The 23708-nt window shown below is 40.8% G+C and overlaps 1 protein-coding gene across 2 annotated transcripts in view; it reads left to right on the top strand.

Annotated features, from left to right (window-relative positions):
* LOC105496319 (regulation of nuclear pre-mRNA domain containing 1B) overlaps positions 1-23708 on the top strand; it is a 57883-nt gene that overhangs the window by 10217 nt on the left and 23958 nt on the right. For both annotated transcript variants that reach the window (XM_011766652.2, XM_071079341.1), the window contains exons 3-6: positions 4344-4477; positions 13516-13628; positions 15392-15518; positions 22089-22264. In XM_011766652.2, coding sequence (XP_011764954.1) covers positions 4344-4477; positions 13516-13628; positions 15392-15518; positions 22089-22264 — 550 coding nt within the window. The remainder of the gene's footprint in view (positions 1-4343; positions 4478-13515; positions 13629-15391; positions 15519-22088; positions 22265-23708) is intronic.

The raw sequence follows: 23708 nt of genomic DNA, 5'->3' as shown, positions 1-23708 counted from the left end.
CCAGTGTGAAACTGATAGGATTTATAGGTGTTGAGTGGGAGCTGGTAGTGAAAAGAGAAATCGAAGACGATTTCTAGCTTTTGACGTAAGTGAATGACTGATGGTGCCCTTTACTGAAGTGAAGATTGGGGAAAAGATTTGGTGGAGGAAATCACGAGTTTTGTTTTGACCAGGCCGAGTGTGAGATGGCTAGTGAATATTCCAAGGAGTGATGCCAGATAGGTAGGTGGATAAAATAGTCTGAAGCTCAGTAGAAAATTGATTTCTGGAGACATAAATTTGGGAGTTACCCACATGATGTTTATTTATTGTTGTGGGCCCCGAGACCACTCCCAGGTGTGGTGATTCCCTAGAAGGTCTCACAGGACTCATCATGTAGTCATAGTCATGGCAGTGATTCATTACAGCTAAAGGATCCAAAGCAGCAGCAGCAGAGGGTGATGTGCATGCAGTGCCTGCAGCAGACTGGAGCACTCTAGGTGTAAGCTTCTGAGTCTCCTCTCAGTGCGATTACACAAACACACTTAATTCCTCCAGCACTGAGTTGTGATGTGTATGACGTGTAACCTACCAGGAAAGCTCATTAAAGACTCCGTGCCCAGAGTTTTTATCGGATTGGTCATGTAGACACCCTCTGCCAAAATTCTAGGCTCCCAGAAATAAATCAGGTGTTCATTAAGAACTGTATTGCTTGCACAAACAATTTAGGCCCAGTAAACCACCCTTACCAGTTAGGAAATGGTAGGGACACTCTGAAATCCCAAGTTCCCAGACGCTAGCCAAGCACTTCCCTAAGGGTGGCAGTCTGGCCTTCTATGTTAACTCTTTTCTGAACCAGCTTTACATGAGGTACTGTTGGAAGTGTAGGGAATACTTAGAATTCCTGCCCTTAGTAGGCCTACCATAGGCCTGCTGTGCATGGGATAAGACAGAGTTGTACAAATTACCGTGGTTGTACTGAAAAAGTGCCGTAGAACTGTGGAGGAAGAAAAGGCCCCCAAGGCTGGCTTAGCAGGGCCTCAGGTGTCCAGCTGACACGTCAAGCAGCAATTCTGTTTGTGTGTGTCATACACATTTTTCACTCTCAAAGGTCAGTTTTGCTATCTATATTGAAAAATGAAGGGATTGAATTTTAATTAATCAGAATTAAAATACTAAGTGTTCAGTGTAATAAGTTGTGTATGTAATTATTGCCATCTTCCACTTTATTCATAGATTGATGGCAAAGATGGTTTAGTCTTTTTTTCCATTTAAAGATTTCTCAGTTTAGATTGGAGTTATTGTATACTGTATACAGTATACTGAAAATACTGTTCTTTCTGTTATATAATGGCTTTATTACCTTGGTTGTGTCTGATTCCAGATACCAAAGTGACTTCCATTTCACTGGAGCTACTTCCTTCAAAACCTAATCAGTAGAAAGATTTCTTGAATATTTTATTTATAACTTTGAAACTTATCTAGCAAAACCTTGATTTGCCACAATGCTCAAGGAAATATCTGTCCTGGTTAGTTACATTCACTAATTAAACTGGAACCCCCCTTTTGGCCTTTAGTAGTAAAAGCCTTTTGAAAATGTTTTGCGTTTATAACAGATTTGAACATTTTCCATTGTGCCTGAAACTGTACACAAAACCAGTCTTAGCCTGAATGGAGTCCCAAGTATCCCCAGGAATGGTGGATGGTGTGTGTGTGTTGTGATACCCACCTATTTTTTAACTAAATCCTTGATAAGAATTTATTTTCATGATAATGGTTTCTCCTTGTTTTAAGTGAATAGAGAATCTGCAGCAAACAGATGTATGGTAAAAGTACCAGCTAGTTCGTTAACTAAGTTCTGATTAGTTGCAATTTGGTTTTATTAATTATAATGACTTTATTTTTCTAAGCTGTACACTTGATCACATCAGGGACCTCTCGTTGCCTGCAGGCCACATGCTTTAATATGGCATTCGGGGCTTCCAGATTCTTCTGCCGTTTCCCCACATTCCCCCATATACTTCAGCTACCTGAACTACTCCTTTCCCTTTGCCTTGTTCGATTTTGGCGGTTCTATTTGAAGAAGAGATAGCATGAACAAAGGCACATACATGCACATGAGAGAACAAATTCTGAGTAGCAAATACATACGGGTGGGTGTTGCTGGAATGCAAAGTTCCAGGTCGGGTAGGGAAAGGAGACTAAACAGGTCTGAGGGGTTGCTGAGTCGAGCCCTAGAGGTCAGGACCCAGGCCTTCTTATTCTTTGTATTCTGTAAACCTTCATTGATGGAGCCGAGGAGTGCTTAGTTGATTTCTGACATGACCTTGATACAGTAAGATGATTGTTGAAAGTTGAGTAACTGTATAACTTACTGAAACCCATATACATTTTTTTGAAAAAGATTACAATTTAACAGATATTTATCGTGCTTGTTCAAGGGCATATAGCAATGGGAGAGAATGACAAATCTCCACCCCTGTGGAAATTACGTTCAAATGGAAAGCATGTAAACAAAAAGTAAACTATTGAATATACAACATACCAGAAAAGTTGTATGGAAAAAAATTGAGTAGGGGCAGGGAGTGTCATTTTCAACGTGGAGATTAGGGAATGACATGCCGAAGGTGGTGTGACTAAACATCCGCCTGAAGGAGTAGAAGGATGGAGCTTTGTGGGTGGCCACATGGGGAATGTAGTTTCAGGCAAAGCAAACTTTTCTAGTGCTAAGGCTCTGAGGCCGCGCTAGGGTAGCTGTTGAGGCAGGAGGTTGCAGGATGGGGGTGGGGAAGAGTGGGTAGGAGATGAGGCCAGGGAAATAACAGCTGGGTTGGGAAAGGCCTTGGAGTCTTTATAAGGACTTTTATTCTGAGGGATACTGGGAAGAAATGTTGGCAATTTTGAACAAAGGAGTGACGTGGTCTGCCTTAGTACAGCAGCTAAAATGATATTTTGAAAATTCGAGAGTAGATTGTAAGAGGACAAGGGTGGAAGCGGGGAGACCAGTAATGAGGCTACTGTAGTAGTCCAGGCAAGAGATGATAGTGCCTTGGGCCAGATTGATAGCAGAGGAAAAGATGAGAAGTAACTCATTTCTGGATATATTTTGAAGGTGGAGTAAAAGTGTTTTATCACAAATATGAAGTAATTGGGTCATATTTTTAAGCTTTTTAAACTTAGCAGTAGAAATATTTTCCTCTTTTTTTTAACCAGACCCTCACTTCTGACTTTAAAAAGTTTAACAAAAAAAGAATTAATTGTTATGTACCCTGATTGAGTCCTTTAGTCAGTGAAATTGACCACCTGTAATTCATAAGAAAGATGCTCTGACCGGGTGAGGCTGAAACCTCCGTTCGCCTTGAGTTTACTAAAGTGTTGTCATGGTTGGGTGTGAATAGAGTTCCCATTTCAGTTGAATTTGGCCTGGTTTCTTCTTGAAGTTCCTACTAAAAGCCATTTAACTTAGATACTAAGATGTCGAGGTATCCCTTCTTGTTTAAAGTCATTCAATATAAGATCGTTGCTATTTAAACCCCCTCACAAAACAGAACAATTCACGGTAACAGTGGGTGGTGACTGAATTCCCTTTGCTTTCAGAAAGTCTAACCCAATCTTCTGCTTGCTGTCTGACATTTTATTGTAGGCAATTGGTTCTCAGTGAGTGCTAGTTATGGTCCTTTATGTCCTGTTTCAGGAGTTAACATGTCAAGGGAAAACATTTTACTTCTAATTCATATCCTTTGATATAAATTCTGAAGAACTGCATTATTAAGTGTGTCCTGAGATTATCAGATACCTTTGTGTGAACCTGGACTATGGACTTAGCCCACAATTAAAATGATTATGAAGTGGTTAGAACTGGAATGAGTCTTAACATATACATGTATATGATTGTGTTTATACATGTAGAGGTGTTGGTGTGTTAGGATTGATGGGTTGCAGTGAATTTATTTCCTGTTTTAAACATCTGGTTTTTTAAAATCAGTTTTCTATCTGTAAGAGTTCTGATCCACTTTTAATTTCCAGCAGAATGTCTGGCAGCACATTTTAATTAACGTCGTCTTTAAAAAGCAAGCTATCACAATTGATAAGATGGAGTTTTGATAATTTTCTGTCTAAAAATTGGCCATTGACTTTTGGTCTTATTTGATTTCGATTATGGCATGATCCCTCCCACTACAGGAAGAATGTAGTCTGTGGTCAGGTTTTGGGTATCCAAGTTTTAGAATATGTACCTTATTCTTTTGCTTTTAAATGTGTAAATAATTTAGTCAGTTGTTGATTTCTTTTTTTTTTAAGTAGATCTGTCCTAATTAAAAACAAAATCTTAAGCTTATATATATCTTTTCATCTTTTCTGGGCAGAGAGGCAGATGAAGGCTGTAAAAAACCTTTAGAAAGATTGCTGAACATCTGGCAAGAACGAAGTGTGTATGGCGGCGAGTTCATACAGCAGCTGAAGCTGTCTATGGAGGACTCCAAGAGCCCTCCCCCCAAAGGTAGAAACATCACCACATGTTTACAGCTCTTGGTCTTTGCCTACTTTCGAATCACATATGAAAAGCTGCAGTGGGGTTTGCTGTGAACCACCAGCGATTTTATGATTCTTCAGAGAGATGATCATGAACGATGGTGAGAATTTATGTAGTGCTCACAGCGTGTAAGCCTGGTTCTAGTATTCATGCTGTTCATCCTCTCACACCCTGACTTTTGCTCTCTGTTCTCCTTGGCTTGCTTCTGTCTTTCAGAGACTTTCCTTGCACGGGGAAAGGAACAATGAAGTTATTCAGAGTTGTGGTGAACTAGGAAGTAGCCTGGACTAAGATTTTGTCCTTGCTCTGCCATTAACTACAATAGGACCTTGGATAAGTTTCTTAGCTTTTTAAGAACTTGGTTTAATTAAATGTAGATGTGCGTTTGAAACATATCCTTACGATTGTCAGCATGGTGTCTGTCTAAAATTGATTGATTGTTTGTTTTGGAGACAGAGTCTCACCCTGTCATCCAGGCTGGAGTGCAGTGGTGTGATCTTGGCTCACTGCAACATCTGCTTCCTGGGTTCAAGCCATTCTCCTGCCTCAGCCTCCCTTGTAGCTGAGATTCAGGCACCCTCCACAACACCCAGCTAGTTTTTGTATTTTTAGTAGAGATGGGGTTTCACCATGTTTGCCAGACTGGTCTCAAATTCCTGGCCTCAAGTGATCTGCCCGCCTCGGCCTCCCAAAGTGCTGGATTACAGGTGTGAGTCACCGCGCCTGGCTGAAAATTGATTTTGATCTTTATTGAACCCAGGGTATCTTTAGGAAGTGCATCTGTGTGTGAATTTTGCAAAGCCCTTAATAAGAGCTTATATTCTTTTTCTTTTTTCTTTTTTTTGCTCTGTCGCCTAGGCTGGAGTGCAGTGGGGTGGTCTCGGCTCACTGCAACCTCCACCTCCCGGATTCAAGCAGTTCTTTGCCTCAGCCTGCTGAGTAGCTGGGATTACAGGCACCTGCCACCATGCCCAGCTAATTTTTGTATTTTTGATAGAGACAGGCTTTCACCATCTTGGCCAGGCTGGTCTTGAACTCCTGACCTCGTGGTCCATCTGTCTCGGCCTTCCAAAGTGCTGGGATTACAGGCATGAGCCACCGCACCCGGCCTATTTTTTTCTTTAAAGAGTAAGATCACGTGGTGTTTAGTTGCTTGGCTTCTGGTTAGTTGTGGTTTAATTCTAGTTGGCATGACATGTTTCTAAGCTACAGGTCTGGTCTGCCTGCATACATACTTGTTTCCTGGAGGATCAAGTCCAAGTACTGATAGTATTGAAGATCCTTTCTATCTGAAGTAGCCTGTTTTTCCAGATTCTTCTCCTGCCGCTTTCTCACTTACATTGTATTCTTTGGCCAAACTGAATTGTCGACAGTTTCCCCTCTGGATGCTCTGTTGGCACTGCTTCCTTTGCATCTGCTGTTACCTCTGCTTGATGTCCTTCTACTGCTTTCACTGTGTGGTGAACTCATTCTCCAAGAATGCAACTCTCATTCTGACATCTTCCTTGGCTTGTCAGGGCTCATGTGGTCATTCCCTCCTTGTTCTCTGGTACTTTGTACATGGATCTGCTATAGAACCTAGTCACGATTAGCATGTGTGACAGTATCCTTCACTGAGCAACCATTTTGTGTACCCTTGGTGATCCTTTCCAGGTCTGAAATTATTTGCATTTTACAGTGGGTAACTTTCCTGTGAAACCAAAGGTTAGAGGCTTTCTGTGAATGACATAAGTGCTTTCAGACTGCAGGTCATTGTTGTTTTACTTGGTTTACATGTTGCTAGAAGATAATTTTAGGATCACTCAGGTAGGTAGGTAGCTTCTGAAAAGCAAGATGCTTCCTGCTTTGGATTCTGGTGTTTGTATTGTGTCCTTCGGAGGTCTTCAGTACAGCTTTGGGGAATTGCTCAGCATTCTTTACTCTGCCTTAGAGTTCATTGGTAAACAGTGCTGATTTTTAAAAACACCTTTGGGCAAGTAGGAGAGCCTTGAAAGAGGATGTTTGAAGCTAATGTTGAATTTCAATTTAATGTACATTTGCTGGACACACACTTTGAGTAAACAGCTATACTAGATGCTATAGGAAAGAGGGAGAGAAGAGTGAGGAATAGTTTTGCATTCTGGGAATGTGTGGAATTTGTGGCAGTGATAGTATTGGAAATAGCTTCGTTGGGTTTCTGATTTTTTTTTTGAGAGTCTAGACAGACATTAACAATAACAGAGGCAGTTTCCTCTAGGTAGAGGATAATGCTGATCTAAAGATAATTTCTCTTTCTCTATTCTATAAAGATGAAAACACACATCAAAAGATTTCAGCATATGTGTTAGTCCCAGCCGACTCACTCTGTCTTCACTCTCTTCTCTGGACCTGAGTTATCAGAATATTTTACCAGAGTCCTTTCAAATATTGATGAGTTCTCGAGAAGTTTATTTCCAGATTTGAATAGTCCTTTTATATTCCAGCTTTGATTCATGGGTAATTCTTTGTCTTCAGGCAACTTCATAAAGTTTACCTCTGAAATAAAAATTTTTCTGTGGAACTTTGACAGTTCTTACAACACTGGAGAATGCATGAGCTTAGGAATTCTGTTGTAGAACTGGGTATTAAGTTTATAAACCTGTCTCTCGAGGTGTTCTAAAGGTGTCTCAACGTCACATACACCCCATACACATGTACCCCATAAATATATACAATTATTATTTGTCAGTTAAAAACAAAATTTTTAAAGTAAGAAAAGGAGAGAAGTTCTCTACTCTTGAGAATACTCAAGGTGTTGCTTGACTGAGTGGAACTTTTTTATTTGAGCCACATGTGACTCATGTAGTATATGGTTGTAGGAGGATTTAGAGAGAGAGGGTAGATACAAAGGAACTAGCATTTATTGAGCATCCGTTATGTACCAGCCTCTGCTGGTTACTTTTCACGTTAATTTGTTTTAGATCCTTATAACTACTCTGTGAATTTGGTACTATTTTCATACTTTAGATGAGGACACTGGCTCAAAAAGGTATAGTAATTTTATTCCGAGAGAAATAATTGATAAGTGGTGAATTCCCAGGCCTATGTGACTTTAAAGCTGATATTCTTCACACTGTCGTATTTCCTGAAAGCACATGATTTCAATATAGACTTGAATTTTGATAGGAATTTGTGAGTAGGTTACCCAGCTTTCCTGGATCTTAATATAGTTTAGCTATTCAGGCTTCCACAGTATGAATCCTAGCTGTCATTCTTTTTCTTTTTTTTTTGGAGACGAATTCTCGTTCTGTCGCCCAGGCTGGAGTGCAACCTCGGCTCATCGCAACCTCTGCCTCCTGGGTTCAAGTGATTCTCCTGCCTCAGCCTTCCAAGTAGCTGGGATTACAGCCATGTGCCATCACGCCTGGCTAATTTTGTATTTTTGGTAGAGACGGGGTTTCTCCATGTTGGTCAGGCTGGTCCTGAACTCCCAACCTCAGGTGATCCGCCCACCTCGACCTCCCAGAGTGCCAGGATTACAGGCGTGAGCCACCGCACCTGTCCCCTAGCTGTCATTTCTAAAGTTCTGTGACCTTGGCCATGGCATTTGATCTCTCTGAAGCTCAGATCCTCACTGTACAATGTGGCTATTAATGGTAATACCTTATAGGGTTATGATAAGGGTTACTTGAGATAATGCAGGTAAGATATTATCAGTGGGGTGATGATACGAGTTTTGTTTGCCCTGCAGTGCCCCGCCAGTTCTAGTATCTAATATGCTGAGTTTCTATATATGAACTGGTAGCAAAAATAAGAAGAGGTTTTTAATATTTTCAGTCCCCCAGACTTTGTGCAAGGCTGGAGAACATGTTAGCTAAGAGTATGAGTTCTAGGCACAACTTCCCTGGGTTTATGCCTGGATTTGGCTACTCAGTTCAGTGAGATGATAAGGGTAGACAGCTGGTAGAACTGTGCCTCAAGTGTTAGACCTTTATTTGTTGCAGGTTCTTTTCTTTCCACAAGTAAAGTTTAATGTGCCTTATTAAAATGTCCTTTATTATGCAGGGATGGAGCAAAGAATGAGGGAGCTGTTGCAAACAATATTTCCTTATCCTTTTCTCATTATAAAAGTAATGTAAAATACATAGGTGTGTTTTTTGTTATTGTTGTTAACTAGTAAATTGAAGCAGTGGGAGTAGAGAAGGAACAAAAAAGCCTGTAACTGATTGTAGTTGATTAGTTGTAAACACCGCTGCATTCAGACAGGGTGTTTTGATTTGTTTTTTAAATCACAGAAAATTTCAAGTGGATCCTCTAGAAGATCCAGCTTTACGGTAGATGGCTACATATTATAATGTGATTTGGGAGCCTGCAGGCCAGCTTTTTGCCTTAAGATTAGTTTCACAGTCTGCCACAGTGTCTGAAATTCTCCCACAATCAGGTTGTAAGAGGCATACTCTAAACCCTTAGGTAACGAGGATTACTTAAGGTTAGCTGAGTACAAGGCCTGCTGGAGACACAGGGACAGGTTGGAGGGTAGAATAGAAGGTACCCAGTATGAGGACAGAAGGACTTTGGCTACCCCCCGGTTTGTCCTGCCTGTAAACAGAGTGGTCAAGTGAGTAAAAAAGGGAGTGTAAATGTATACCGTGGTAGAAGCTGAATTGATAGTGGAAGGCTTACCTTGAATTCAGATGTAGAAATGGGACTGATAAATATTCTAGTTTTTAAAATAATTTTAATTTTTAAAACAATGGATAACTTTTGCAAAGGAAACCTGGAAATCCTAAGTTATTTTTAATGGCTGGCTGACTAGACTGACAATACTGGGCACCATAACTGCTGACTTCGTAGCAGCGATAGTCATTTCTGGCCTAGCACTAGCGTTTTCCAAGCTCTGTGACTCCTCCCTCCAAGCGGTTTCAAACTCTGACCTGTCAGCCCTTTCCTAGGTACTGTAGGGATGTAGAGGAATAAGACACTAAGTGCTCCTGTCAGAGAAGAACGCTTGCCAGTGGCCAGAGTAGCAAGGCCAGGTGCTTTAAGAGAGGCCCAAGAGCTGTGGGAGTTGGAGACCATTGCCATCATTAGGCTTTGAACTTAGGAGGAATCTGTAAAATCATTAGAAGCCCCTTAAGGTTTATGAATAAGGACACGATGGAGTGGGCACTCCACTTTAGGAAGATTAATTTAAAAATAGAAGACAGTCTTCCATATTTACAGGTTCCACATCTACAAATGCAACCAACTGCATTTTGAATTTATGTTGGGGAAAAATAATACATATTTTAAAAACGAAACTGTGACAGTTATTTACATATCATGTACATTGTACTAGGTACTGTAATCTAGACATAAAATATATTGGAGGATGTGTGCGTAAGTTATATGTAAATACTATGCCATTTTGTAATGGGATCTTCAGTATCCCTAGATTTTGGTCTCCATGGCGGTCCTGGAACCAATCCCCCATGGATACTGAGGGACAACTGTATAGTCTAACTTGGGAAAGGGGCAACTAGAGGTGGGGAGACAGTGGTCTCAACCAGCTGTGACAAAGGACAGATTGCTGGTAAGAGGCTGTGTAGGGGAAGGAGGAGAGAGAGGAGTATGTAAGGCATCCTTCTGAGGTATGGAACCTGCTAGAAATTGGGACCTTGGGATAGATTCTAATGGTTTCTAAGGCCTTGTACCTGGAAGACGGGACAGTGAAAGTGTTTGTAATGGAAATAGGTAGCTCAGGGAATGAGGAGCCCTGTGGGGGAAATGATTAGTAATTCATGTCCAGAAATCTTAGGTTTGTAGCACCAATAGGTCCTCCAAATGGAAAGAGGAGGAAACTGGAAAAGTAGGATAACAGTTAACACCTATTGTGTCCTCTGCCATCAGGATGGCAAAGGACATAAGTGGTCCTAAAATGATTTCTTATTTTAAGTCTTGTAATGCTGTTCGTGAGCAGCAATGTGAAGTGGCAAAGAGAACTCCAGGTAAGGAGGCTTTGATCTGTAGCACCCAGATTTACACTAACAAACTCTCTGACTTTGGGCAAACTGCAACTTGTGGACCTAGATATTTTCATGAAAATTTGAGTTGGGGGAAACAAAGGCATAGGTCTAAGTCCTCCCAGTGCCAAAATTCAGGAATTCTAAGTGTCTTGAGGTAGTGTTTGGTTTTTATATGTAATAATTTCTGTGTGAGAGTTTGAAAACGGAAGGATTTCAAGTTTTATAATTTTTTTCTGCTTTCTTTGGTGTATCTAATAGTTACTTACTGAGCACTCCTCTAGGTGCTTGAAAGCAAACACAACAGTATAAAAATTTTGAAGTTTGTACTTAGCTTCTAATGGCCACTCCTTCCATGTGACCGTTTTGATGCCATAGTGGCTAAATGTCTGCATGGGTCATAGCACACATTAATTAGGCAGCTGCTATGTACAAAGTACTGTTAGGTGTTTCTTATGTAAATTATATCCTAATAAGATTTTTCATATTAAAAATATAGCAATCTTTGCTTTGCATAGTAGTGCAGGACTATAACCATTACTGTGCAGGCTGAACCCAGGCAAAGCAATCTTTATAATCAGTGGGGAAAATTATGATTGTTCTGTGACTTTTACAATTTTTTTGTCAAAGAATTAAGAACTCCCTGTTGATTCCAAATGTGTAGGGAAACAAAAGAGATAGTAAACTAATAGTTATTTAATATGCTGTAACAACAAATTAGAAACATTGAGAATTCAAGTGTGTTTTCTTTGTAACAAACTTATCAAGAGTAGTTTGAACAAGGGTTGCCTTCTGGTATAATTTATATATATATACAGAGCAAACATCTTTTCTGTGGCTTTGCACATTGTCATACTGTATTTTGTTTGGATCAGCTTCCAACATTTTATCTATTATGCTTTCAGTGTTGTAAAATACCTCTCAGTTTCTTTAGCATGCAGTTTTTTTTGTTAGCATCTCTTCCTCTAGGATGTTGTCATTCTTTTCATCACTCCCACTTTCTTCATTGCTAAGTTGGCCTCTACAAGTTCCTCTGGCCATGGATCTAGGCTCCCTCTGATGCTGGCAGTGGCAGCATCCTGCAACCTGCTGTTTCTTCTGTATCTCCACTGATGTGCCATTGGGATTTCAGTTCCAGCATTAGCTTTTATTTCAGTTTCTTTGTTCCACGTTCATCTTTATGATCAATACCCTCTTATCATTCGTTTTTATAAAATGTTGTTGGTGTTATCACTGGGAGATAAGGAGACAGCCCAGTGAAGCGCTTTGCTGTCTTTGTGTGACCTGCATGACAGGTGTGCAGTGACCAATCACTGATAGACTTGAAGAATGATGTGATTGGTCACTGATCATGATTTGGGGGCTGAAGTTAATAGCAAAATTTGTACTTCATGCAGTTACTCAAGTTAATATGCCATGGTAACTGAAGTTCGAACTTGTTTTATTGAGGGACTGGTGTCATTTAACGAAGCCATGATAACAAATCTGTGTATAATAGAATGCTTTCAAAGTGAGGGGAGGACGTCCTGTATTGCAGATGTTGCTGTCTCCTTTTTTTATAATAGACAAAAACATTAAGAAAAAATGAAACTTGGCCAGGCGTGGTGGCACACACCTGTAATCCCAGGATTTTGGGAGGCCAAGGCAAGTGGGTCACTGGAGGCCAGGAGTTCGAGACCAGCCTGGCCAACATGGTGAATGAAACCCTGTCTCCACCAAAAATACAAAAATTAGCCAGGCGTGGTGGCAGATGCCTGTAATCCCAGCTACTCGGGAGGCTGAGGTGGGAGAATTGCTGGAACCCAGGAGGCGGAAGTTGCAATGAGCTGAGAACATGCCACTGCATTCCAGCCTGGGCAAGAAAGCAAAAACTCCATCTAAAAAAAAATAAAATAAAAATAAAACTCATAATATTGACCTGGCTTTCACTTCAAACATAAGTTTGGTCAGTTAGTATATAATGTATATAATGTAGAGAACAGGCTTGGTTCTACATGGCTTGGTTCCAGAAGAAAATGTATAAGCAAAACATGTGTATGTATCTGAAGCAGGTGCCTGGTGTCCCCCTTTTTTTGCTAAATGAGAGGGTACCTGTATGGTGCTAAGTAATTTGAGTGCAGCGGAAGGAGGACAGGTTTTGGAGTCATACCATAAGTGTCATTTAACCTCCCTGGCCTTTGTTTTCTCACCTGTCAGATGGAGATGCTGTATCTTAAAATTGTTGGAAAGATTAAAAAGAAACTTGCAATGCCAGGCACAGGCTGTGTCCAATATTTCTTTACTTTCTAAACTAGAATTTATCATTTAGATTTATTTCCCACAGTTGTTTGGCATTTATTTTGTATTGTCTAATTTGATGCAAAAAGAATGATTTTGGAATTAACACATCTATCATAACAATGTAAAAACATATGGTGCAGATAGATAATAAATAATGTAACCTGTCAGCCTCAAAAGTGGTTAAATTTAAAATGGTAACTTAAGTAATTTTTCTCAGTAGTATCAATCATATGTCTCAGTAATGGTTATTTTAATTTTAAGGTAAATTAGATTTATTTTGTTTTTAGGGGAATAGTGTAAAGAATATTTGCGTTTGGAATTTTTGACAAAATTTTATTGATAAAATTTTCTCTCCTGTTTTCTGACATGATCCCTGGAAAGCATAACATATCCCGTTTTATACGCAATATGTTCTCTATGTTCTCTGTAAACCCTAGCACACGTTGGCTTGCTTCATTGTATTGTCCCATGAGTTTCTTACTCAAGTGTGATAGTTGGGTAAGGTTCACTTTAGATGCCTGTTTTCCATAGTATTTTACCAGAGAATCAATCCGAGATGATGGACAAAGACCTGTTTGACTCTTTTCAGTAATGTAGGGAACTACAATCAATTTAAAATAACTAGCATAAAGGTTATTATTAAACCATTCCGAAAATGTGCACCCCTTCAACCCTGTTTTTACATGTGGCCCATTGTGCATAGCATGTGACTCTTATTACTACAGGATATGTGGCTCAAATTTATCCCTTTTACCTTTCCTCTAGCAACAGAAGAGAAGAAATCTCTGAAACGAACTTTTCAGCAAATTCAAGAGGAGGAGGATGACGACTACCCTGGCAGCTACTCTCCTCAGGATCCTTCTGCAGGACCCCTCTTGGTAGGTCTTGACCCCAGAGAGTAGGGAAGAGTGGCTTAAAGTGACCTCTAGTTGAAGACTATGGCCACAAGGTGGCGCCAGTGACCACCAGTGTGGCATCTTCAGAGGGCACCTCTCAGGGGCCCTGTGCATCATTCTGCCCAGAGGAGTTTGCCGGATGGCAGGTGTCACTGTTTCTTTGCGTGCCATGACTCTGGGATGAGCTTATGTTTTATAAAGTACTTGAACTTGGTTTTTTCAATCCTAGAAATTAAGAGTATTCTTTAAAAATAGATTTTGGAGAAAGGGATAGATAATATTACAAAGACATTCAAAAGTCTTCTACCATGGCCTGTCTCCAGTAGCATGGTAGTTTTAGAAAGTAAATAACTCATTAATATCTAAAGACAGTCTGTGTGTCAGTAGCAAATTTGCTGCATAATAGCCTATTAAATATTAAAACAGGGAGTTAGTCTTTAACCATGTGTTCGTGTTATTTGGCTATACAGGTTAGCTTATGAAATCTGTCTTGGTTCATTTTATCTATTTACAGTCAGAGAATTTAGGTGCAAGGTGACAGTTTAAGTAACTTGACCAGTGTCTTAATTTAAATCCAGGTGTGTCTGACTTCAGCGCCCATGCTCTTTTCAAGGGGCGCTTCATCTTACTTTGCCTAAAACAGCTTTATTACACATGGTCATGCTTAAAGCCTATGTAAATAGGAAGCATGTCTAGTTTGCGTTATGTTACAATGTTGAGTTAGGCTAGGGATTAAATGACAGCAGTGTTAGGTCATGTATCTTTGCATTTAAACACTTTAAAGACGACAGCCTACATTATTACCTTTTGGGGTAATCTAACTACTGTTTACGGAGCTAGCTACTCCTTGGTCATTATGGAGTGGCCTGTTAGCATTTTTTGTTTTCTGACAGTTTAAGAAACTCCTTTTTGATATATATAGAAAGTGCATCCTTGGTTTACTTTTCTTGTTTTTTCCCCCATTTGTTTATAATAAGTTCCATGCATTTAATTTTGGGAGTGACATTCATTTTGTCAAGAAAATCCAAGAAAGACTTGAAGTAGGTTGATCAGTCAACATATAATTTTTTCCTTCTTCTTCTGGAGACAGGATCTTGCTCTGTTACCCAGGCTGGCGTGCAGTAGCATGATCACAGTTCACTGCAAACTCAACCTCCCGGGCTCAAGTGATACTCCTACCTCAGCCTCCCAAGAAGCTGGGACTATAGACACATGCCGCCATGCCTGGCTAATTATTTTATTTTTATTTTTTTCTAGAGACAGGGTCTCGCTATATTGTTCAGGCTGGTCTTGAACTCCTGGGCTCAAGTGATCCTCCTGCCTTGGCTTCCCAAAGTGCTAGGATTACAGGTGTGAGCCACCACACCTGGCCACAACACACAACTGTTAACATCTGATATTTATACCTTTATTCTATACTGGAAATGATACATCATTTGAAATTAAGCAATACAAACTTCATTGTTCTGAATTGCCAAAAACATGTTCTTTTAGAATTAAAAAAAAATAATAATTATTCAGAATTTCATTCATGTCCTGCCATGGACTTAGATAACTAATTTTGTAGATTTTCTTAGAATCCATGACATTGGCTTGCATGTAAGCTCTGGGGCTAAGAACAGTTTTTTTAAGAAATGGCAGGAATGACTGTTTTTAGAATTTGCCTCCACCTCATTTAACTCCAACTAATTTTCTTTAAACCCCATGTCTTAATGGATAGTGTTGTTTGTGTTTTGATTTTACAGACTGAGGAACTAATCAAAGCTTTGCAGGATCTGGAAAATGCCGCATCAGGGGATGCTACTGTCCGACAGAAAATTGCTTCTCTGCCCCAGGAAGTGCAAGATGTTTCTCTATTGGAAAAAATAACAGGTGAGAAGGTAGAGTTTGGGTGAAAGGTGAGGAAAGAGTGACATAACTAATGCAACTAACCCTAGGCCATACTTATGTTTGCGGGTATAGACTATTTTCCATGTTGTGTTGGATGCTCTACCATCTTGGGATTTGCAAACATAACTCACATGGTGAACAAAGAAACTTGAAATAGTCAGAGCTTGAATAGTGATTCTAGGAATTATTGCAAAAATGCTGGTGTACCACAACCTGTGGCTCTCTAAATAAGGTCTGTTAAAAACATAGTACACATTGTGTGCGTGTGGGGTGGGTGGGGGGAGATTAGGTATTATTCTGTCTATTAGACTCATAACCCTCTTACTAAAAGAAAAAAAAATATGATTCAGGGCTGTGTGATTTGTACCCAGCTCTCTGACAAGCCCTGCAGATGATAGTGCCTTCAATGCCAGGAATTTCAGGTGTGTGTTAGACATGTCATTTTGCCCTAATCGTGACCTCCCTAGTTAAACAGGGAGGGGCAGTTGACACGATTCCTGCTTTCTGCGTGAGAAACTGAAAGGAAGGAATGAAGCATGAACTAATCTTGACAGTATGCTTTGCACCCGTACTTTTGTTCTTTGTGATAGTCTTCGGAGATGACTGAATGTGTGTCTCCATATTGCATAGGACATTGAGGCTTTGAGAGGATAGGTGTTTTGCCCAAGGTCATACAAGTAGTGGATCTTGGGATTCTAACCTAGGCTGAAAAGCCTATGTTCCTCCCCTTACAAAAACTCAGACCTTTCATTCCACTGTCTTCTGAATCCTAAGCTTTATCTCAGGCCACCATTTTCCCACTTCAGTCCCTTGACTTGGCTGCTTCTCTAACTTATTCCATATATATCTAAAGGAAATAAAGGTCACTGATGAAATATTTCCCTCAACAAATATTTGAGGCCCACCTATATCCCCTCAAGTGAAGTGTCAAGAAGAAAAATAAAGCAGGGCGGTGGGAGCAGAGAATGATTGAGGGCGGTATTAATAGTATTTTAAAGGTACTTGGGGAAAGCCTTTCTGATGAGATGACTTTGAGCAGAGACCCGAAAAATTAGGAAGCAAGCCATGAGGATATCCAAGGGAAGGAAGCGCCACCAGGCAGAGGAAGCAGCACAGGGAAAGACCTCAGGCAGTGGGTGTACTGGGTTGGAGAACACTGCTCGGAGGCCTTCTGAGTCACGCAAGAAGCATCTTAGCTCCTCACTCTGCTTCCCTACCCCGGCAATTCACCCCACTGGGACCTGCAGTCTCTTGATCCCCCCTACCTCTTGCTGGCCCTCAAGTCCTCATTTTCTTCTTTACTCAGATTGGAGTGGTCTTCACTTCCTCACGCACACCTTCAACCCATTTTCTTCTCTTTCTCCCTTCAGTGTAGTTTCCTGGCAAAATACCTAAACAGGTTAAATCACATTTTAAAAATACTTATTACTAAAAGGACTACTTCATTTATTCTTACTATCAAAATCATAATCTGCAAAAATTGCAAGCAAGTTAATGTAAAGCTAGCCATGTATGTAATTTCATTTCTCTATTTCACTGACCTAAAGGTCTCATGTAGCTTCGTTTTAAAATATTTGTTTTATTTTGATTTTTAATTGTGGTAAATTACATACAAAATAAACTACATATAAAATGGTAAGCTCCATATAACATAAAGGTGTGCAGTTTAGTTGTGCTGAGTATTCTCACATTGTTATACAAGCAGTTTCCAGAATTCTTTTCATCTTGCCGAACTGAAACTCTATACCCATTAAACAATAACTCATAATTTTTCACTTCCTGTATCACCTGGCAACCACCATTCATAAATTTAGCTTTTTGTCTCTTCCTTTCCTGTACCTGTGCAGTGGAATGTGGCTGGGGAAAACTAACATGTCTGAGTTGACTTTTCCTCCTATTTCTCTGCATGGACATGCTGTTTTCTAAACCCGCCTCTCTGTGTATTAGATCTGCTCCTTCTCATCTAGCCAAGGTCATTGCTCCAACAGTGCTCCCCTTTTCTCCTGCATTTTCCATTTTTTGCTCTTTACTGGATTATTCTCAATAGCATAAAAACATGAAAGTTTCCCCCACATGGGAAGATGTTTTTCTTGACCCCATATCTTCCTCTAGCTACTGCCTCATTTCTCTGTTCTTTTTAGCCAAACCACCTGAATGGATTGCCTGTGCTCTCTCTCCACTTCCCGTCCTCCCAGTTGCTGATGACTTCCTTGTTGCTAGACTCAGTGGTGGATTCTCTGCCCCCATCTTAACTTCACCCCAGTAGTATTTGGCCCAGTAGATTATTTCTTCTTCCTGAAAATACTTTCTTCACTTGGTGTAGTAGTTGGAATAATGCCTCCTGACCCCCTACCCCGCAAATGCCCATGTTTTAATCCACAGAACCTGTGTGTATGTAATCTTATATGGCCAAGGGACTTTGCAGATGTGATTAAATATCTTGAGATGGGGAGATTACCCTGGATTATTTAAGAGGGCCCAGTGTAATCACAGGGTCCTTGTAAGAGGAAGGTGGTAGAGGGGGAATGAGAAGGGGGTATTACCGTGGAACCAGAGGTTGGAGCAATGTGCTTTGAAGATGGAAGCAGCAGCCGTGATAAGGCAAGGCATAAGATAATTAATTGGTGATATTCTAAGCTACTAAATTTGTGGTAATTTGCTACAGTAGCAGTAGGAACTAGGACCCTACATTGTTCTAGCTTTCCTCTTCTCTGTGTCTTTTCAGCCTCCTTGCTGGTTTCTTCACTCTTCCTTGACCTCTTCATATTAGCCCCCTTCTTTAGCTGGTTTCACTGGCAGCCATTCTCACCCAATTTCATGACTATAAATAAGAGTTTTTCTGCTGATGATTTCCTAATTTACATCTCTAGCATTGACCCTTCCACCTTGAACTTGAGACCCATATATCCAACCTCCTACTCAGTTTTATTAGTTGGATATCTTGATAGGCATTTCAGGCTTATTCTGCCCCAAACTGAACTCCTGACCTTTCCTCTAAAACTTGTTTCACTCATGGTCTTCCCCATCTCAGTAAATGGCCCTCATCATTCCTGTTGATTGGGACCAAAACCAGCATCTGATACCTTGTCACCGCCTCTACCACTGCTCCCTGGTCCAGGTCTCTGCCATGTTCAGTTGATTTATTGCAGTAGCCTCCCAGTTGGTCGTGCTGCGTCATTGTTCCTCTTGCTCAGCCATCGTTCTATTCTTAACATAGTAACCAGAGTGATCCTCTTCAGTAGAAGTCAGATCATGTCTCCTGCTCCACACAACACCCCCATGACTCCCCCCATCACCAAAGTAAAAGCCAGAGCCTTTTTTTTTTTTTTTTTGAGATAAGAGTCTCATTCTGTCGCCCAGGCTGGAGTGCAACGGCCTGATCATAGCTCGTTGTAACCTCAAACTCCTGGGCTCAAGCAATCCTCCTATCCTAGCCTCCCAAAACACTGGGATTACAGAAATGAGCCCCCTGCCCAGCTTTAAAGCCAGTCTTTCACTGGCCTCTGTTACCATGTAGACTTTTACTATTTTCCCCTCACTCACTGCTCAAGTCATATGGGTTCCTCGCCAGTCACTCTTTCCTCTTAGGGCCTTTGTACTTGTCCCCTGTCTGAAATGTTTCTCCCAGATAGTTACGAAGCTGGTTCTCATTTTCTTAGGCCTTTGTTTACGTATCACCTTAGCGAAGCTTACCCTGGCCACCTTTTTGAAAATGTTGATCCCCCTCTGCTTCCAGTGCCCTACTCTTTCTCCTCTGCCTTATTTTTCTCTGTAGTTCTCTTCAGCTGATAAGTAAGCATAATATTGTATATTGATTCTCTTCCTACCTGATAATATAAATTTGAGGGCAGAAAGTTTTTGTCCTTTTTATTCTCTACCGTTTCTAAGAGCCTAGTTATAAGAACTCAAATTTGTTAAACTAATTGGAAGGTTTTGAGCAGAGGATTGGTGGGCATAAAGCCTGGTTGGGGTGGGCTCAGGAGGAGAGCAGGTGGCTACACTTCTCTGAAAAGAGTTTAGCTCCAAGGGGGAGCAGGGAAGCAGGTCAGTAGTGGGATAGTGGTATGTGGGTGGAATGCATGACAGCAGGTTTGTGTGCTAGTGGTGGTCTTCAGGAGGGAGAGAGAGAATTTGCTGAGGTAGGGAAGACATGGGACGGCTGCAGAAGTTGAGTCTTTGAGGAAACGAGAGGAAATGGGATGAGAGGAAATGGGATGCGCATGCCGCTTGGAGGACTGGCTGAAAGAGGCACTTGCCACTCTGATGGGTGAAGGAGAGCAGGGAGCGTGCGGACAACGTGGGTAGGTCCCCTGAAGTGAGCATCTGGCTTCTGCATTTTCACTGCATATTTTGTGTAACTCACTAAATTATTATAAGTTACTTTTCTGGGTTGTAATTTGTGTAAATGAATTATTTCCTTTGTAAAAGTTCTTGAGGCTGCGAATTGATTTTCTTTTTAATCTTAAAAATTAGTATTTGCCATTTTTTGCCACAGGCACCTAAACATCTTAGTGAATTAACCATTTTTAAAAAATGATCAGTCAAGCAATAACAAAACTAAAACCAACCTAACCACCCCAGGAGCTTGCTCATGGAATGAGCCACTGAGCTGGGAGAAGTTTGGTGGTCCTTTATCCTCTGTGAATGAGGTGATCTCTTTCCTTTGTGCTCCATTCGGCTCACTTCTTCCCTTTCACCAAGGACATTCTTTTGTTTCCCATCCCTGAGGAGGGTAGAGGTGCCTAATCTTTGGCATCCCACCCAATCTGGAATCCTTCAGCAGTTCCTCTTGCAATGTTCACATTAAGAAAGCATCTAAAAGCCACATGGCTGTTTGCCAGAGCTACTGTGTTGGAAATTCTGAAATCCTAGTTCCCTAGGAGAACGCGAGCTCTCCCCTCTGACAGCCTGTATCCATAGGGAGTGTCATGGAACTGTCCCATGGTACTGCGGGAGTCTCTGATGCCCTTTGTTTCAAAGCACCAACCTACTGTTTTGACCCATTTAGGCCTTTTAAAAATGAGGTATACATATTTAAAATTCTAATCTCATCACCACCCACAGGTAATTAATTATGTCAATTCTTTGTAAATGCAGATCCTCCTTTGTTTATCACTTCTTCCCAGTAATACCCTTTCTTAATGTTTTTCCATCCCCAAACATGAGTTACAACCCATTAATTGGATATGAAATCAGTCTGGTAGCTAATGACCAACAGATTTTAAAAAATGGAATAAAGCCATCCTGGCTAACAGAGAAACCTCGTCTCTACTAAAAATACAAAAAAATTAGATGGGCGTGGTGGTGGGCGCCTATAGTCCCAGCTACTCGGGAGGTGTAGGCAGGAGAATGGCTTGAACCTGGGAGGTGCAGCTTGCAGTGAGCCGAGATCATGCCACTGCACTCCAACCTGGGCAACAGAGCAAGACGCCGTCTCAAAAAAAAAAAAAAGGAAAAGGAATAAAATAGAAGATAGAGCACACATAGTAAGAATGGGTATATGGGTATTTTATGAAACCTGCTTTCATTTTTCTTTGTGTTTACATAAGTGTATTTCTGCTTGAGTCATGTTCAGAAACATTTACAAACCTCCTTCTTATCAGACTTTACATTTTGTTGCATGTAGGAAGAAATTCATCCCCAGGTCCAAGGCTTACATAGTTTAAGAGATAGAGTATTATAGATCATTTTAGAGATCTGGCTTCGAGTCCCAGCATCTTAGCTGACTGCATATTGAAACCTGTCATGTAGGGTTTTTTTTGGCGGGGAGGAGGTCTTAGTTCCCACACCCAAGAGATAAAGTGCACGCTATTTTTTATTCCAATGGAAAGTAAAAAGACTACTTAATGAAATACGGTTGTCCCTCCATATCCATGGGGGTTTGGTTCCAAGACCTTCTGAGAATACCAAAATCCAAGGTTGCTCACGGCCCTTAAATAAAATGGTGTCGGATTTGTCTATAACCAACGAACATCTTCCCATATACTTTAAATACTCTCTAGATTACTTATCATAGCTAATGCAATGTAAATGCTGTGTTAATAGTTGTTATTCTGTATTTTTAAAATTGTGGGTTTTTAATCGTTATTTTTATTGGTTTGTGGGGTTCTTTGGTCTGAATATTTTCCATTTATGGTTGGTTAATCCACAGATACAGAACCCACAGATATAGGGGGCCAACTGTAATATAAATGAAAGCACTTGAAATTCTCAGAGGCAAGGAACGATTTTTTCACGGATGATCTTCAATATCTCTTTCTGCTTGTTTTGTCTGGAGAGCTTTTGCAGGAACAGGCATTTAGAAAGCCTTTGCCAGATTCCTCCCCTGTACCACTTCCTTACCTCGGGTAATTGAGTAGTGTCCTGTCTTGCTGACAGGGTGAATACCTTTGGATTTCTTGATCAATCAACTCATTGTTTGTCCACAGGTTCTGGCTTATTCTTAGACTCTGTATATTGGGAGAGAAACCGTTAACCTCCCCCAGAAATGTTTGTAATCATACCTATGTGATTTGTATATTTTCTCTATTTTTTGATCTCATTTGTATTTAGACAAAGAGGCAGCTGAACGTCTTTCAAAAACAGTAGATGAAGCATGTCTGTTACTAGCAGAATATAACGGGCGCCTGGCGGCAGAGCTGGAGGACCGTCGCCAGCTGGCTCGGATGTTGGTGGAGTATACCCAGAATCAGAAAGATGTTTTGTCCGAGAAGGAGAAAAAGCTAGAGGTGAGTCCATTAAAAGGCAGACCCAGACTGTCCACGTTTCCCTTCCTGTAGCCCACATTAGGAGGTTTTTATTATGCTTTAATTAACAACATTTTTATCATTTAAAAATTCATGATGTGAATTCTGAATATCCATCAGATACTGTAGTTATTTGAGCACAGTTAAAAATTGAAGTCATGTTCTTATATGTCCAGGACAGAACAAACTGGATTGTAGGAAACAAACAGTGAACTCTTAATCACAGCCTTAGGATCTTAATACTGCTTTCGTTTGAACTCATGTTTAAAAAAATTATAAATTGAGGTACAAAAACAATAGCGAATCAGTGAAAACCAAAGAGTATGTTTGGTGGTAGTTGGGAAGTGCTGAAAAACGTTTCTTTTAAGTCATTTGGAAGGTTTTTTTTGTTTTTGTTTTGTTTTTTGTGTGTGTGTGGTTTTTTTTTTTTTTTTTTTTTGAGATGGAGTCTTGCTGTCGCCCAGGCTGGAGTGCAGTGGTACGATCTTGTCTCACTGCCACCTCCACCTCCCGGGTTCACGCTATTCTCTTGCCTCAGCCTCCTGAGTAGCTGGGACTACAGGCATCCACCACCACGCCCGGATAATTTTTTGTATTTTTAGTAGAGACGGGATTTCACCATGTTAGCCAGGATGGTCTCGATCTCCTGACCTCGTGATCCGCCCGTCTCAGCCCAGAATGCTGGGATTACAGGCATATGAGCCACCGCGCCCGGCCATTTGGAGGTTTATTTCTGACTTGTATCCATGCTGTGGCTGAGAAGTTGTCTGCCTCCAAGATCTATCTGTAGTCAGCTCTTAAATTTCACAGTAGTATTTATAAAGCACAGTTCTCAAACTGTAGAGGAAGAACTCATTTCTACCCTGGGTTGAGGACATTAGTCCGAGTGACCTTGGGGAGGGAGTTCAGAAACATTTCCTCCCCATACACTTGTTTGGTTTCGTAGTTAAGTGCATGGTGGTTTACCCTCAGTGCTTGGTCCCATGGGATAACATAGCCAGCAGTGTGAATGTTTGGGAACTTTTGCTGCCCTGGGCTGCTGCACTTCCTTTTCAGGAATGTCTGCTCTTCTTTTTTCAAGAGATATGGAAAAGAGTTGCAGCCAGTGGTTTTGTAAAGGAGGACACTTCTGAGTTAGAGAGCCGGTCATGTTGTATTTCAAGAAATACTTCTTAAATCCCTCTCAGAGTAGACAAGGGACAAGGAGAGCCATGTCACCTCCATGCTCAGGAAACATGCTCTGGCACAGAAGGAGGGAACATTGAGCTAGCTCTGAGGCTGAGATCATTGTATTTGCCTTTCAGCACGGTCATCTGACTTGAGGGGAAATGAGTGGCAGGCACTTTTTACCGTATCCTTACCTGCAGTGATTCTGGGAACCGTGTTGCATAGTGGTAGCAGGAACCTCACATTCGTAGCCTGCTTG

Source organism: Macaca nemestrina, chromosome 15, assembly GCF_043159975.1.
Source record: "Macaca nemestrina isolate mMacNem1 chromosome 15, mMacNem.hap1, whole genome shotgun sequence".
Taxonomy (NCBI): Eukaryota; Metazoa; Chordata; class Mammalia; order Primates; family Cercopithecidae; genus Macaca; species Macaca nemestrina.
The sequence above is the reverse complement of the archived record's forward strand: the minus strand, read 5'-3'. Positions and strand labels throughout refer to the sequence as shown.